The 17,409-nt window shown below is 41.1% G+C and overlaps 1 protein-coding gene across 3 annotated transcripts in view; it reads right to left on the minus strand.

Annotated features, from left to right (window-relative positions):
* Positions 1-17,409, minus strand: part of CNTNAP4 (contactin associated protein family member 4) — a 250,473-nt gene that overhangs the window by 7,131 nt on the left and 225,933 nt on the right. For all 3 annotated transcript variants that reach the window (XM_088652650.1, XM_088652651.1, XM_060280113.2), the window contains exons 18-21: positions 14,014-14,253; positions 12,304-12,528; positions 10,733-10,866; positions 7,276-7,363 (exon numbers count right to left, since the gene is read on the minus strand). In XM_088652650.1, the coding sequence (XP_088508776.1) occupies positions 7,276-7,363; positions 10,733-10,866; positions 12,304-12,528; positions 14,014-14,253 (687 nt within the window). The remainder of the gene's footprint in view (positions 1-7,275; positions 7,364-10,732; positions 10,867-12,303; positions 12,529-14,013; positions 14,254-17,409) is intronic.

Raw genomic sequence — 17,409 nt, forward strand, 5'->3', positions numbered from 1 at the left:
GCGTGTGTGAGAAAGAAAGAGAGAGAGAGAGAGAGAGAATATGAATGGCAGTTACTAGTCTGCCAATAAATATTTTTTTTAATTAGCTATAGCACATTCAAAGCCCAAACTGTGAAACTCAATTCAAATATTTTAATTATTGCATATATTTATATTCATTCTCCATAAACTTCAAACATTAATGGAAAATAATCCTAATCATGAATATGTAAACCAGCATCATACATCATTCTAATTATAAGCTATCAACAGCAACTCAGTCAAATTCTGATGTCTTGAGAGAGTGTTTCACATACGACAAATATTTTACTAGTATTGCTTAAACTCTATATGTTTTGTGTGTGTGTGTCACATGTATTCCCTACCCATATCATGCTTTACTTACCTAAGAAATTATGTGGGTTTTTTGGGGGGGGGGGTAATTTAATTCAAGTTACTTTATCTCCAGTTTGAACCACAGTTTTGCACAAATGGACTTTCGAAGTTCTCTGTCCCGTTTTTGTACAGAAAAATTGGGGACTAGAGGGAGGAGGACTTCAAAAGTTTCTTGGGTGAGGGGTTACTAGTCACAATGGCAGTTGCACAACTCATTCTTTTATTCCTAAGGCTATCGCTTTCCCCTCCCGTTGCTGAAAATGGCAACAGTAACAGTGTGGCAGCCTAGTCACCATTTTGTGTCCTCCATATTGCCATGCCACAAAAATTTTGGGGAACAGGCTGAGAAAGGTCTGCAAGGTGGCCATCTCAGAATTTTTCTCAAAACATCATCTGAGAAATTTCAGCTCTGTTTTATTTTGAACTGTAAGGAAGTCACGTGGATAAATTTACTCTAATTCACAAAATATGAGGCGTATAATATTCATAACATGAGAGACAAGCCTGTCTGAAGACACATTTCCTTGCAAGATAATGAGAAACATCTATTCTGTGAAGTCAGATCTATTTCACATTGTGTAAACCTATCACTACATCACGTCTTGCAAATCTTACAGAATATTTTTGAACCTAAGCCTTTCTGGTGATGGTAATCACTGCTATTATTTTAGTAAACACCTGTATGCTAATTTGTCCCTATCTGAAGATAATGGCATGCAGAGCTCAGTTTTAACAAGCCAAGTGAAGATTAGGTTATGGCAAAATGTCAGCCTAATGTCTTTATCACACAGTCATTGCATGATTCTAAAAACAAAACAAAAAAACACCTTGCATAATATTGCAGACATGTGAGCTACTTCCAAAAACAAATGGTACACTTCAGAACACCAGTCAAAGATTCTACCACATGGATGATGTCAAGTTACAATACTACTTCCTTTAATTAGTTCACAGGCGCAGCATAGATGATGTAGTTTCTTCGTTAATTAGCTGGAAATCACTATACCGATCATGGCATTTCATTTATGGTCTCAAATGTTTGTGCCTAAAGAGTTTGCTACAATGAAGCTCTCACTTAAGTCTGTATTATATTATTGGTATATTTAACATTTACAGAGCCCAATCCTATTGGAAGCTGCAGTCAAATGGATCCCAGTGGGCCCAATATAGTTTGCTCCCTGAAGAGAAGGACAATATGGTGCCTTTCTCCATTCCTTATAGAAAAGATTGTCGGCTTCTGGGGTCGAAAGGCCAGCTGGCTAGCCTCCAGCTGGATTGTCTCCTTCCAGCCATGCTGCTGCAAAGATCCATGGACCTCTGGCTCTGACATAAATCAGTGACCCAAGCCTTCCAGACTTGGGCACACTATACTTAGCAGTGGAACTGCACAACAGATGAGGCTGGGGCTTGTAAATACTACGGATATTCTTAATATTAACTATGGATTTCTTAAACATAAATCAAGACAAAGAAACATGTCGTCTCTCCTTGCCGTCTCCTCGGAGAGAGAGTCAGAAGCAAAAGCAACACAGCGGAAGTTCCGCTTACGCCAGCAAACTGTGCTGGAATGTAAACAGACATGTGACACATAGTAATCCCATGCCTGCAACTAAAGGTGGAATGGGAAATCCTAACAAAGATGGCCAGACTGGCTTTGATCCTTATGTCAATACTGGTTGGCTAGCTTTGGGGCTCCATGGCAGGTCACTTGACACAAAGTTCTGTCTGTTCTCTGTCCCTCAGCATTATAGTTGCCACCTTTGTTCTGACAAAATACAGGACAGGACGGGGTAGTGGGGCATTTCCCCCCCACCTGATGCTGAAATGACTTCAAAGCAATCCATTACAATTTATTGCAGCTTATCAGGGGGGCTTCTCTGAAATTCATCACATGCGCACACACATACACATGAATTTGTAAATCTCTCTGTGCTTTGCTAACCAGAGCTTAAATACGTGACCTTTGTGTGGCAAGGTCCCGAACCCTCCCCCTTTGTTGGAATAAAGACACTTGACACCAGTATTTTAGGTTAATGAGATAAAAAAGCCACAACTTTATTGGTTACAGAATGTGAGTGGTATTGGCTTAGGCATTGGAACCGAACCGACTATATCTGACTCCTGCCTGCCTGCAGGAAGTCTCAGAAGGGTTAACAACCAGTAGGGAGAGCCCTGCTGATGCACATCAACTAGGATCTCCCCCAGGGTCACCCCAGGAAAAAAGTGTGAGTCCCCAGCTGCGGGCTGTTTAAATAGAGCAAGCCACGCCCCTTGGTTGACCAGATTGGTTGCCTAAGAGTGACACTGCCAGGGACTCCCTATGATGCGGTGGCTAGCCACGCCCCCCCACAGGGTGAGCTCGTGACCAGCCCGCATCTTCGTTTCCCTGGGAAGGGAAACGGCTTTCTCCTACCCTTTCACACACATGCATTTGGAGAAGACCCGTAACTTAGCCTAGAGAGTGGCGCGGGGCAGGGGGAGCAGAAATAATGTGTCATGTATTGAATCAGTACAGGACAAAGCATTTCACACTGAAATGATTCCGTATTATACAGGATGGGTGGCAACCCTATGTATCCATCACCTAAGGAGACTGTCTCACTGGTAATCCCTGGTTATGCTTGACCAAGGACAGCCAGCTCTCGAGATCTCCTGGTCCAGCGTAACGTATGACTAACTGCAATGGAGCTGTTCAGAAACTTCACAATGAAACTGCTTGATTGTTAACTTCAGCAGGCTACAGGGACCAATCCTTATGTAGCTTTGCTTGGGGGCAGCCTGTTTCTGGGCACAATGGAAGGTGGTGGCGCATGCTTTTAATGCTCTAATTGACTTGACGCCTGAGTATCTTAAGGCTGCCTTTTCCTGCATCTTTCTACCCAAATGTTATGCTAACCATCAGAGCCATTCAGAACAAAGGTGCTTCCCCAAAAGAAGGCTTTTGACGAGGAAGAACACAGGAAAGTGAATCTGTCAGAGTGCTCATTAAATAGCCAATGCTATCGCATCTCTCTGCAAACAAATTGGGATGGATGCTCAATAAACAGGCCATTTGGACATGTCAAGTATGCATTTTTTAAATGTTGCATAAAAAATAAGATGTTGGAGAAATATCAAATTTTGTTTGTAAGTGTACTTGTTTCTGAACGTATCCTTGTTCTGTGAACTGTCTTTTGCTCTCTTGTATTTTGAGATTGTTCAGAAAATGAAGACACAATTACCTCACTTACATACTTTAATACTGAACCTATTTCCATTTTTGTCTCACCCATTTATCCTCAGAATCAAAGAGAAAACGGGTAGAACATTCAGAGCACGTAACAGACCTCTAAACAAAATAGCATAATTATGAAACTTCTGTTAGATTGCTTTCCTCTGGATTCATGGACTGGATTTTAGAAATTTCTATAAAGCATACTTTTACATTCAGACATGGAGATTACTGTTTGTTTTCCTTGGTTATAATACTAGTGCTTCTCTCCCAGTTTCTAATGTTTCTTTTACACTCCACGATGGAACTGTGGCTTTTCCAGCATTACACCACCATGTTATGCTAAGTTTCACTCACATCAGTGGGGGAATGTATAGAACAACAATGAACAACAATGGACATCACTGGACAGGTCAGCACCCTTTGTGCCCATCTGTGATTCTGTTTCCCCATGATTCACCAATCAAAACAGCAGAAAGGAACTGTATGGTGGAATACTGTCCCGAATGTCATCACATGGCACAATCCATGAAAATGCTGGGGAAATCACACCACAAAACATCCAAGGTTTTCTGGCTTAATGTTGTTGCAAAAACATTTTTTTCCTGGAAGCAATTAACATGGAAATGAGTGCTAAGCTTCCACTAGATTCCGATGTATTTCCTGAACTGCCTTTTAAGTCATGTGAAAGATCACATAAAATGTAGAAATTATTGGGTAAGGAAATGCCAGGAAAACAGAATAAAGTATTGCCTGAATACAACCTCATTTTGGTTGCCTGCCCTTTTCAGTCTTCCTGAAATTTCTATGCACATTGCTTGGAGAAGGTGACATCCATCTAGTAGTGGCGCTATATTAATTTTTGCCACTGAGGATGAAAATGTTAATTGGCTGTAAATTAATGTGGTTACAAAAAATGTAAACTGCATGCATGTTTTCTATGGCTCCACGCATTGGTTTCCAGACAGAAAATGTGATTCATATTAGAAAAGAAAATCTTCCATGAAAGGTTCTCTTTCCCTTTCTTATTTCTACAAGCATGAGACCAGCTTTTAATAACTTCATATTTGGATCACAAGAGGTGCCGTTTCTGCAGAGTTCCAATTAAATTATACTAAGCATAACTTCTCACTCAAATTTAACACAAGAAAATGGTGCAACTTTCAGACATAGAGCATTGTTGATTTCTAGCCCTGAAAGGTCAACAAGGTGTGCTACACAGTTATCCAGATGGAAGAGTATTTCAGAGAAATTACAGATGTACTGTTTATCAATGCCTAGCATTTGCACCCACAACCAGAATAAAGAGGAAAGACACTTGTGTACCAAGGCCCAGTGACACAAATAGGCCACAACTTTATTGGTTACGGATGTGAAGTTTTGGCATAGCCATTAGGTGAAGCCATTTATTTAACTCCAGCCCATCTGCTGGGAGTGTATCTAAGGGTAAACCACACCATGGGGTGGGGGGACCTACGTCAAATAGAGTTACCCCTCCGAGGGAAGAGTTCTATGGCCTTTCCCCATCTGGGCATTGGACAGAAGCAACTCTTCACGGATCCCTTTAGCAGAGTACCATTAACCAAGGAGGGGTAGGCAGAGGCAAGACTAAGGCTTACCCAATGCCTAACTTTACAAAGTTGTGACAACTGCTCTGAGGGGTCTGAAGGAAAATCGAGGAGGAGTGCTGGGCCAGCCTCAATTTATTCTCCCGGGGCGGACCCAAGTGATGCTCATTGGCTGGTTGGTTCTGCCTCCTAGGGAATCCCCTACCCAGGCCAGCCTGCCATTGGCCAATCTGCAGACAGCCCTGCAGTTGTCCCCAGCTGGCCTCCGGATCGCTGACATGGGGTCATGACCAGGCCACCATGCTTCTTGACCAATTAAGGTAAGTGGACTTGTGGCTGGTACAACGAGGGTCACAACATAATGCTTATTATAACAAGGAGGTAGGCAGTGGTTACTCAAACTGTACAGGAAATCTGCGTAACGCAGAAGCAACTTTCAGAGCTCCTGCTCAAAATAACAATGAGCCTTATCTATCTCTGAGAACAATGAAACTGATAGATTACCACAAAACCTTGTCAATTCACCTCCCGTGGACAAGCCAATGCCTGCCATATAGGATGCAGAACTGATGTCTAAGCTGTGCCTATTAATTGCACAAACACTACAATCTCTGAGTTAGCAGTGATCTGCTGACTGATTCTGCCCCATCTCACCACACCTCATACGTTGCTAAAAGAGGCTCGTTCAATTCAGAGTACCTAGGAACATAGCTGCCAAGTTTTCCCTTTTCTCGCGAGGAAGCCTATTCAGCATAATGGAAAATCCCTTAAAAAAGGGGATAACTTGGCAGCTATGCCTAGGTATGGGGAATCTGCACTCGCCACTAGTGCCTTTAACCACTAGTGTGTGCTTGTAACTTATTTGCCTGCATAGAATTGTCCGTTGTTACTGGATTCCCTCTCCCATCCATTGGCATCTCTCTAGCAAAAATGGTCAACCCTGCCCTCAAGGCAGTTGATGGGGGGAAATTCCCACTCAGCCCTTGCACAATAAGCTATTTCCACAGTGTGACAAGGGACAGGCAAACTGGGAACTAACCTGGTGGGAGTGAAAGTTTGGTTTATAAAGCACTTCCTGCACTCTGTCCCAATGCCGTTGTGTCCTGAGCTGGATATGACTCCATGCACACACACCCCAGTCTTTTGGAGTCACAAGGAAAGTGTGGGATTGTTTTAAGAAAACTCACTTTAAATGTACTGCATCACATAATCAACATTCTACCTTTGTAATCCCATCAATTCTTTTCTGAAAGATTCATTACAAAGCTATTTCCTGTATAGCCAAGCTATCCAGTCCAGAGCAGTTTTGTACCACTGGGCATTTTTACAGGCTGACGTTTCGAACCACTGAATGGTTTTCTTGTTTCGCAGAAGAGCTTCGAAAGCTATAGCAAAGATTACAAAGTTACAAGCTTCATTCATGTACAGGCAAATATTGACGACAAGCTATTCTATAATATTTTACCATGTTTACGCTCTATAAAACCCGAGCCTCTTCCACCTAAATCCAACTCTCAAACCACTACCCCCTGAGGAGTCCTGATCCTTCCTCCTGAAATAAAATAGCACACTGATGTGTTCTGTGTGTTCTGTGAGGCCTTCCTATACCACAAGTTGCATCACTTGATCTCCTTCCATAGAATAATACATTCGAAAACAGAACTTTGGTGATATGATTCGGAAAGGTGCATCATTCAAAAGGAATGTCATTTTGCAGGTTGAGCAACTAACTCATTTTCTTTTGCCTGTGAGTGTGATTTAGCCTCTCCTTTGTTAGACTGCACGGAGAGTGCCATGTTTCATTATGCCTGATTGCAAAAATGGAAAAGATAAGTGTGAAATTATTTTTAATGGAATCCACGTGCACATCTTTCTAGGAGCACTTACCAGCGATTACATGTATGCACTTTGACAAGAATGAAGCTTCCACCTTGATTGTCACTCTCTGCCTAATCAAATGCGGAAAAGAAATGTTTCTCAAAAAGATTAGCATCAGTGTGTGTGTGTGGGAGAGGGGAGAGGGGAGAGGGGAGAGGGGAGAGGGGAGAGGGGAGAGGGGAGAGGGGAGAGGGGAGAGGGGAGAGGGGAGAGGGAGAGGGAGAGAGAGAGAGAGAGACTTACCTAGGATCTTGCCAAGTGTGAGCGATTTGATTGCATTGAATTGTGTATCCGAAGAAAGAAAGAATTTCATCCTTTCATTGTTATTAACCTTCAATATTATTCAGTGAGATGCAAAAAGTAGTTGGATGTAGGGCAGTTGAAATGATAAAAAGGAGAAAAAGAAATAATTATCAATGATACAATAAACTTAAGAGAAAGACACTATAGCAATATGAAAGTTATTAAAACACAGGCAACAGGTAAACCACTTTGTGTAGACCTCTCTTTGAATTTTTTTGTTTTTGTTTTTGAAAACTGTGTTATTATGGCCAAGATATTGTTAAAGCAATAGCAACTTATAAACAGCTCTTTTCATATCCATTTGGGTAGTTCTTATTTATTCACCTGTAAGTACAGTATAATTGGCGAGCCTCATGAAAGGATGAAAATGTCTTACCTACCAAACATAAAAGCTCTTACTTATCTAAAAATGAACTTTTAAATGCGAAATAATTAACTCGGGTGCTATGAAAGTCCCTGTGTTATTATATAAATTGCTTGCCTTCAACCGCTGATGACAGCACATATCTGTGCTCCACAAGCTCTTAGCCCAATATATTTTTTGATTGCGACATTTCTACAATAGGTTCTGTTCAATGCAACCACATTCAGATGTGATTTATGCAAGCTAATCTTCCAGTCCTCTTAGAAACTGTGTAATGAGGTAGGAATAAATACATTTTCCAAGTAACTTTTTCATTAACCCCCGTAGAAGTGCATATTCCACAGAAGTAACTAGAAGTCTTGGGTCATAATACATTTTGAAAAAAACAGACAGAACTGATTTATATTTTCTTTTACAATAGATTTCATAAAATGTATACTAACGACAGCTCTAAAAAAGAAAAGTGAAAAGCCTATTTCACACAATAGGCTGCTTCACAAACACACATTCTTCCTGCTCAACCCAATCTCTGGTCTAACTGAGACTGGAAATTTTAAGCAGTACAGTCATACCTCGGGTTACAGACGCTTCAGGTTGCGTCTTTTCGGGTTGCGCACCGCACAAACCTAGCAAAACCCGAACAGGTTACTTCTGGGTTTTTGGCACTCACGCATGTGCAGAAGCACTAAATTGCGCTTTGCGTATGCGCAGAAGCGTTGAATTGCATCCCCTTGCTTGCACAGACGAGGGGCTGCAGGTTGCGAATGTGCCTCCCACACAGATCATGATCGCAACCCGAGTTTCCACTGTATTTGGGAGAAGTCAAAGCTTCTTTCTCACACACAATAAATATGAATTTACTAGTAGCATTTGGGGGTCCATGGGCAAATGTGAAAATTTGGTAAACTCTTGCACGTCTTGCCACAAAATGCCTACCATCAGTTATGTCTAATCACAACATGGCGACTGTGGGATAGTCACAAAAGAAGACTTGAGTGCAAGGCAAAAGTTCGATCAGAGATTGAGATGTCAAGCCATGTATTTGGCCTAAGATACCACCCAATTTCCCTGAAGAAAAATGATGATGCAAGGAAGTACACCCACACAACAAAACACTTCCCTCCAGAAAAACAACAACAACACAAACACAAAATTTTAAAGGATGTAAAGGATTGAATCCTGTTACCTAATTAACACTAGGATGCCGTTTAGTCAAAGATTTCTAAACAATTAATATAATTGATTAATCAACTGAAAGTTGCTATCATGGTTTTCTAAATGATTCCCACCCCCCTTGTTGAACGAAGTGTGCACACTCCTCCCCATGAACATCCATGCCCTTTGAAAATAAAAGACAGTACAGTGGTACCTCTGGTTACGAACTGAATTCGTTCTGGAGGTCCGTTCTTAAGCTGAAACGGTTCTTATCCTGAGGTGCGCTTTCGCTAATGGGGCCTCCCGCTGCGTGCACACCTCTGGCGCGTGATTTCTGTTCGCATCCTGGGGCAAAGTTCGCAACCAGGAGCAGCTACTTCCGGATTAGCAGAGCCCGTAACCTGAAGTGTTCTTAACCAGAAGCGTTTGTAACCCGAGGTACCACTGTATAAAATGAGCTGTTCTTCACAGCAATATTGTATCACGCCAGGGACATTTCCCCCTTTTTTTAACTGGGATGCAGAGGGGAAGATGTAAAGCAACAGGGAGTTTGGATTGGCTCTGCCAGTATGTTTGAACCATGTCAGCCTCACTCCTCTAACTTCTGTCAAGTAGCAACAATGCAACTGGAGGTCAGGTGAGCTGTATTTTATCAGCTTAGGTTTTATATATAAAGAAAATACTGTACAGTGGAACCTCGGTTTATGAACACCTCGGTTTACGAATTTTCGGTTTATGAACGCCACGGACCCATCTGGAACGGATTAATTCACTTTCCATTACTTTCAATGGGAAAGTTCGCTTCAGTTTATGAACGCTTCAGTTTATGAACAGACTTCCGGAACCAATTGTGTTCATAAACCGAGGTACCACTGTACAGCTTTTATATTATGTGAAGATGTAGCCAGACAGGGTGATCAATGGGATTGATAAAGGGCAGAATATAAGCAGAATATATAAATGTGCCTCCATTTTTAATTACAGGAGAATTGGGTGCCTCGGTTAGAAGACGAGGAAAGAGAAGTTGCTGAATTGCAACTCATTACGAAGCTTAAAACCATGGAGAGACCTGGTCTGAATAAGGACATTGGATTCTTATCTCATTATACATGATAAAGTTTTCTTCAGCCATCTCACACCTTGCTTTTTCCTGCAAGATCAATTGCAGTCGTTAACCATCATTAACAGTCGTCAACAGGTTTACCACTCCTATCAGCCAATCACCTATTCCCACCACCCTTCTGAGTAATACCGCTCCCCACCCTCTGACCATACATAAGGGTCTGGTGACTTCTGTTTCAGTGTATCTGAAGAAGTGTGCATGCACACGAAAGCTCATACCAATGACAAACTTAGTTGGTCTCTAAGGTGCTACTGGAATGAATTTTTTTTACTTTTTGTTTCGGTTAGATGTTCGGGAAACATTATTAGGTAAAAGAAGAGAAAAGCCACAAAAAACACCACCGCCCAGAAAAGTTCTTCCCTTTTTTCATTAAGCCTTTAAAATTGCAGTGTTTGAAAGGGGTAAAAAACCTTGCAGTTCTTCTGTGCTTCCTGCTGTTCTTCATAAATTATCAATCTTAGCCTGCTATAGTCATTAGTTGGAAAGATGACATGAATCAGGATTTTGTTATTTCTGTGCCAGTACTCTGTGAATGAGACTTTGACCTTTTTTTAAATGGTAAAAGACATCACTTTGCCAAGGTTCTCTCTGCCCAGCAAGAGTCTGCTATGTTTTGCTTTACTTCCTGAGGCACTCGACATAACCACTCAACACACACACATGCTATATTGTATTTATTTATTTTACTTTCCTTTGGGGCTAGTCCTCTTTGATGACAATCTTTATTTTCCTTTCCTTTCTTTTTTTTGCATTACCTCCACAAATAGCTTTTCTTCCTCTCTGTTAATCTTCACACGGTGAAGCTGCCCATCGGCCATGCTTTTGAAATTGATGCTGAAGATGTCAGGGGCTTGATGGCTATCCAGCTTGTACCTGATCTGTAAACTTCCTGAAGGAATTGGGGAAATGATATTTTAGCTTCATGACTGGTATATACAAAACACCTAGTTTTTAATGTTCATGACTGGTTTGTATACAAAATACTTTACATAAATGCATTTGAAAAATGATTGTGGTAGAATATTGTATTTACTTACCCAAGGAATATTTGAAATAACAAGAAGACAGAGAAGATAGGAAATATGGAAATTACCCATCTTGTTTAACTCTGTCATGTGTTCTAATTAGAGCAGGCCTATTGAAATAAATGGACATAACTAACTTGGTTTTATTCATTTAAACTCTGATTATGTTAGGTGGATACAACCCAAAATTATCCTGAGTGTTCATGAATATGAATACAATCCAAAACACAGTGTAAAAGCCCAGAGCTGCAGCATAGTTTTTAAAAACATGGACTGTCCTGCTCTCTCAATAAGGCAGTCTACAGGGAAAATAATAAGGCCACACTCTGTCAACCACTGCTTTGCTCTGTCCATAGGAAAGGCTAGTAGTGTTATGTAGTGGGTAGTGTGTCAGACTATGAGCTGGGACACCCAGTATCAAAACCCACTCTGTGATGAAGCTCACTGGATATTTTTGGGCCAATCACTGTCTCTCAGCCTATTTGTACTTCACAGGTTTGCTGTGAGAATAAAATGGGGAGGGGAAATACCATGTGCACCATCTAGAGCTTATTGGAAGAAAGGTGGATGATAAATGTAATACCTATTACAAACATAACTCAAAATACAAGAAGGGCCTCAGTTGCATGGCAGAGAGTATGCTTTGCGTGCAGAAGATCGCAGAATCTCCTTTCCGAAAGCCTTGGAAAGAACCCAGAATGATAACTTGGAAATGTGCCCTGGATGGTATCAGGGTGCATGGATTAGCATCCAGCAGTGGCGTGCACTGAACTTTTTCATAGGGGAACAGTTAAAGCCATAGGTGCCAGCTTGGAAGGGTCATGTTGTGCATGTTTGAGCATCGTGCCTCCACCCCTAAGCCGGGCAGAAGCTTCCCAGCTTTCGGGAGGAGGCACCAGGCCTCTGACAGGATGCTTGAGCCCTCCTGCCCCCTACCCAAAGCCTGTGGGCTTTGGGAAGGTGATGGAAAGGCTCTGGGACCCTTTTGGAGCATCGCACCTCCCTCCCTAAGCTGGGCTGAAGTTCTGAACTCTAATTTACCAGGAACATTTAGGGGACTAGCCAAGTCTCCCTAGCCCACTGACCACATGCCACTGGCTCCCAGAAACATCTGTTCAGCCATTGGGTTATCATTAACATGCAGGTCTTCCTACGCAACTGCAGATATGAATGGAAGAAGAAACAAAGAATATGCAGACAGGAAATGGATGGAGAGGAAGCATGCTACTTTAAAACTTTTTAAAAATCTAAGTGTCATGGTAATGTTAACTTTGCCAAATCATACATAATGACGTACTCACCATTTTTGGCAAGAATAACCGAGAGGTAATCTTTATAGAAGGAGCTTACATAAAGAAGTAAGCTTGGGGTCCGCGTCGTTCGAAAGGCAAAAGTGATTGATTCTCTGTTCAGCGTCATATCCGGATGGAAAGACGCAGCGTGAGAACTGGAGTTCTTAGCTAAGCTGTAAGATTCCTGAAAGTTGTACACAACTGAAGAGCCCGCTCCGAAATATGCAGAGATCTCTGAAACAATGGACGAATTGTGTGTTTTGTTAGTATAATCCTGAAATAAACGAAGGTTGTCATTCCTTTTTAAAAGGAAAACAATAAAACACAACATTAATTACATTTCCTAGAGAAAGAAAAAAATTAGAATAGCAATTGTTCTGCGCGGTAATTTGAAACATTAGCTATGATTGTCAGGGCCTATTCTTAGCAGCCACTCAGCATACAGTAGTTGCATGCCAATTCCCTCCCCCTGCCAATTTCCAGCTCCGTCAAGTAGTGACAAGGTAGCTGTGAATACGGCTTTTGGCGCACCACCCATAAATGCAACTTTCTGAGTGCTTTGGCAAGTCAAGCCAAATGAACACTGCACCCAATTTTATTTCCCAAAGTAGCAAATTCATGTTTCTAATTGCCTTTCTCAAAAACAAAAAACAAAACCCAAGCTAAATCATTTCTTTCCATGTGTTGGCTCTACACTGAGGGAAGAGTAGAACCAGCCCTATCAGCTTGCTCCTGATGTTTTGTGCCCTCAGGCACCCATCCCCTGCCCTTGTTTTTGGCACAATATTTGTAAAGAGGAGCCTACAAATGCGCAACTTGTTCTCGTAATGAGTGCAAAAGTTTGTGCATTCCCATTTCAATTTCATTGCTAGATTTCTACTGAAGGACATTGATAACATGAAAGTTTAAATGATCAGATCAAATGCTGATATCTTCAAACTTAAACAAAGTGGTTCACAATATTCATATGAATCCTGGCCAACTTTAAATCTAATTGGAGGCAGATGTAACCACTGTAAATTGAGTTCCAAAATGCAGATAAAACATGCAAAGAAAAGGCATTTAGAAATAAATTTGTCCCTGTAGTGACATGAGGGTGTAGGGAGCAGGTGGCGCTATGGTCTAAACCACTGGGCCTCTTGGGCTTGCTGATTGGAAGGTTGGTGGTTCGAATCTCCGCGATAAGGTTAGCTTCCGTTGCTTTGTCCCAGCTTCTTCCAACCTAGCAGTCCAAAAGCACACCAGTGCAAGTAGATCAATAGGTACCGCTGCAGTGGGAAAGTAAATGGTGTTTCCATGCGCTCTGGTTTCTGGCATGATGTCCCATTGCACCATAAGTGGTTTAGTCATGCTGGCCACATGACCCGGAAAGCTGTCTGTGGTCAAAAGCTGGCTCCCTCGGCCTGAAAAGAGATGAGCGCCACAACTCCATAGTCGCCTTTGTCTAGACTTAACCATCCAGGGGTCCTTTACCTTTACCTAAAAATGAGGGTATACATTGACCATGCCCACCACCTTGGAGTGGTAGTTGTATATCAGTGCAACCCTTGGGCAATAGAAGGTTAACCAACCCTTATATTAAAAACATATAAATAAAGCCATACATTAGTAATGTAGCAATTTAAGAAGTTTAAAAAATGCAAAAAAAATCATAAAACTTGGGTAGTAACATTTTGAGTTTGATATTTTATAGAAAATAAATTTACAATTCATGCTTGCCTTTCTTACAGAATGGCCCAGTGTAAGCAGAGAAAGTGCAGTCGCAAGAGAATCCATTGTATTTCTCTTTGCATTTTCCTCCATTGTGACATAAGTTACCGTAGCTGCTACAATGTCCGGGGCAACCTGGTTTTACACCTGGGGTTACTTTTGCTCTCTCTTCCAAGTCAAGTGCTCCTCCATTTAGCTGCAAAGAACGAATACACCCCAGAAATCCTTTCTGCCTGGATGCTGTCCCACCTGCAGTGGAAATAGATTCATTTAAGCTTTTTTTTTTTTTTTTGGAAATTGAAGTGACTTTATGTGTAATAACCTTCACATCTCAAAACATTCCATTCTGGCATGTGAGCATTTCTAAAAATATTGACAAATAATTGCTACTCCAGTGCATATATTGAAAGTTTTTTTGGTTTTTGGACAGCAGCAGAGAGCAAACAAGAGCATGTACAAGTACAGTGGTACCTCGACTTACGAACAACTCGACTACCGAATTTTTCGACTTACGAATGGGGCTAATGGCCACGCGCTTACGAATGTCTCGACATCCAAAAGGAAACTGCGCCTGTTTTAGATAGGGATTTTTCGACTTACGGAATTTTAGATAGGGTTACGATTTTTTCCGTTTCCAATGCATTCCTACGGGAAATCGCGTTTCCAGTGGCGTTTTTCGACTTACGACTTTTTCGACCTACGAAGGTGCCTTCGGAACAGATTAAATTCGTAAGTCGAGGCACCACTGTATTAGAATTATCTGAGAGCAAGGGAATATATCAATGTTAGAAACTTATTTCTTATTCCCTCCTCTGGATTTCATACTTTGTCCTTGAGCTTGTTATGTGTGCTTTAAATACTTCCATAAGTACCAACTGGTAAATATACCATAGACCTGAATTTCAGCAACCATTATTTGTAATCACCATGGGATGTTCAGAAGCACAGAACAAGGGCATCATCAGTTGTTGTTATTAAAATGTTCGGTTATTATTGGTAGTATGTTATCAGCCCATCAATGAATACACGGGAACAGATACTATCCTGTTTCATTTTTAATAATCTGAAGGAACAATTGTACTATAAAAAAATGGGATGGAAAATTTGATTCCATTGCTATCACCAATGAATTGGATTCCTCTGTTGAAAAGAATGCGGAAGTCTTTCTGAATGAAAGATCCTGAATATTGTACTGATTGCGAGATAGAATCATAGAATCGATGTTGTTGTTATATGCCTTTTCACCAGATTGAGACTCAGTATTAATTAATAGTAATAGTGACAGTCACAAAGTGGAAGGCTGGGTTTAGAAATAAAAGGATTCCTAAGACATGCCCAGTCAAACTTGCATGCTATCAACATTTTAGTTGGGCTTGTTAACTTATTTAGTTAGTTAGTTAAATTGAATTCAATATCAAATAACTTAAAGCATCAAATAGAATGTTCTAAGATATCAAAATATTACAGATGAAGGCCAAGTGCAAAAATACATCATTAAGAGGGCATGATTAACAGGAAAACAATATATTCTCTTATACCTGAAGGAGCGTTATACCTGAAGGAGCGTTATACCTGAAGGAGCGTCTCCACCTCCATCGTTCTGCCCGGACACTGAGGTCCAGTACTGAGGGCCTTCTGACGGTTCCCTCATTGCGAGAAGCCAAGTTGCAGGGAACCAGGCAGAGGGCCTTCTCGGTGGTAGCGCCTGTCCTGTGGAACGCCCTCCCATCAGATGTCAAAGAGAAAAACAGCTACCAGATTTTTAGAAGACATCTGAAGGCAGCCCTGTTTAGGGAGGCTTTTAATGTTTAATTGTTTTATTTCATTTTTCTGTTGTAAGCCGCCCAGAGTGGCTGGGGAAACCCAGCCAGATGAGCGGGGTATAAATAAATTATTATTATTATTATTATTATTATTATTATTATTATTATTTGACAAAAATTACATATAAGAATCAAATACAAAAATACAACAAATCTCCAAAAAGCAGCACCATTAGCAGCTAAACAAATGACTTAGAAGCCACACACAATCCCCCCCCTATTTTTTCCCAAAGGCATTTTTAACAATCTCCAGCATTGCTACCAACCATACAGATAGCACAGCTAATCCCTAGACAATTGCTTAGCATCCACACTTTCCCACTCCAATGCCCAAGAACAGATTTCCATGAGGTTTAAGGGGAAGGAAGAATGGGTGAAAATTGTAGGAATTCTGTGCCTAACCTGAGCAGAAAAAATACTGTGAAGTGTTTCCTTCCGAGCAACTTCATTAATGAAAATAGCTAAATGCATGTGCATGCTATGAGGTATAACAAATCACCTGAAAACAAAAAGAGTTCAAGCAAGTATTTAAGATATATGATCATCATCTCAGTTTCCGTATGTTCCCACGGTCTAATCCTCATACTTTGAGAAATAAGCTACTAAATAACTGACATTTTTAAATAAGAAAACCAGTCCTCCATACATTTCCATTATTGTTTTTAAAGAGGTCACACCTGGTTTTGAAAGCAGGGAGAATCTGTTTGCCTCCTATTTTCATCATAAAGATGAAAACTGCCATACACAAAAGCAATAACTACCCCCAAGTTCTTTTAGAAGCTAAATCAAGTCCAACTACTACTGCAGTTGCTGAGCTGTTAAATTAGTTGTTAAGGCATATGGTTCCCTACCTAGAAACTAAGATTATACTTCCAAAGTTAGCCAAACAAGTTTACTGTATTAAATCAGAAAATGGAATCTATCTGTGGTAGGTTCAAACATAAAACACCACCTATCAATTTACAGTGCAGCCAACTTCTAAATACTTTTAAGATTAATTAAAATTTTAATGATTCAAAAAGAAAAGGGGGAATATTATGGGATGTTAGCACAATAAGAACAGGCTAATTTGCCCATTGACTAGGAAAGGGGTTTCAGAGCTACATTCCTTTTGTTAGGACAGGAAGGATTGGAGACTAGTGAGTGGATCTGCTTTGCGTGGTGAGACCCCAGACCCAGAGGCATAGGAAGATCAGGTGGTACCCGGTGCAGAAAATTTCTTGCCAACCCCCCCCCCCATTGCTGTTTGTTTGTTTTTTGCCTGCAAAAATAGTTTTAGGTTATTTCATATATACATAGGAATGTGGATTATGTGCCTCTGATAACGAGGCGGCGACTGTGGACAGATACTTAAATCTACAAGATGGGTTGTGTTTTGGCTCCACTGAATTGAAATTTCAGCCTTTACGACATATGAAAACGGCCGGCCCCACAAATAACACGCTGATCCCCGGGCCGTCCATGGGCCGGATTGAGAAGGCGATTGGGCCGCATCTGGCCCACGGGCCTTAGGTTGCCTACCCCTGATTTAAATGAAAGCAACAATCACTTTGCATCAGTCTTTCTCCAGAGAATTTAAAGA

The sequence above is a fragment of the Zootoca vivipara genome, chromosome 10, assembly GCF_965207765.1.
Source record: "Zootoca vivipara chromosome 10, rZooViv2.hap1.1, whole genome shotgun sequence".
NCBI classification, from domain to species: Eukaryota; Metazoa; Chordata; class Lepidosauria; order Squamata; family Lacertidae; genus Zootoca; species Zootoca vivipara.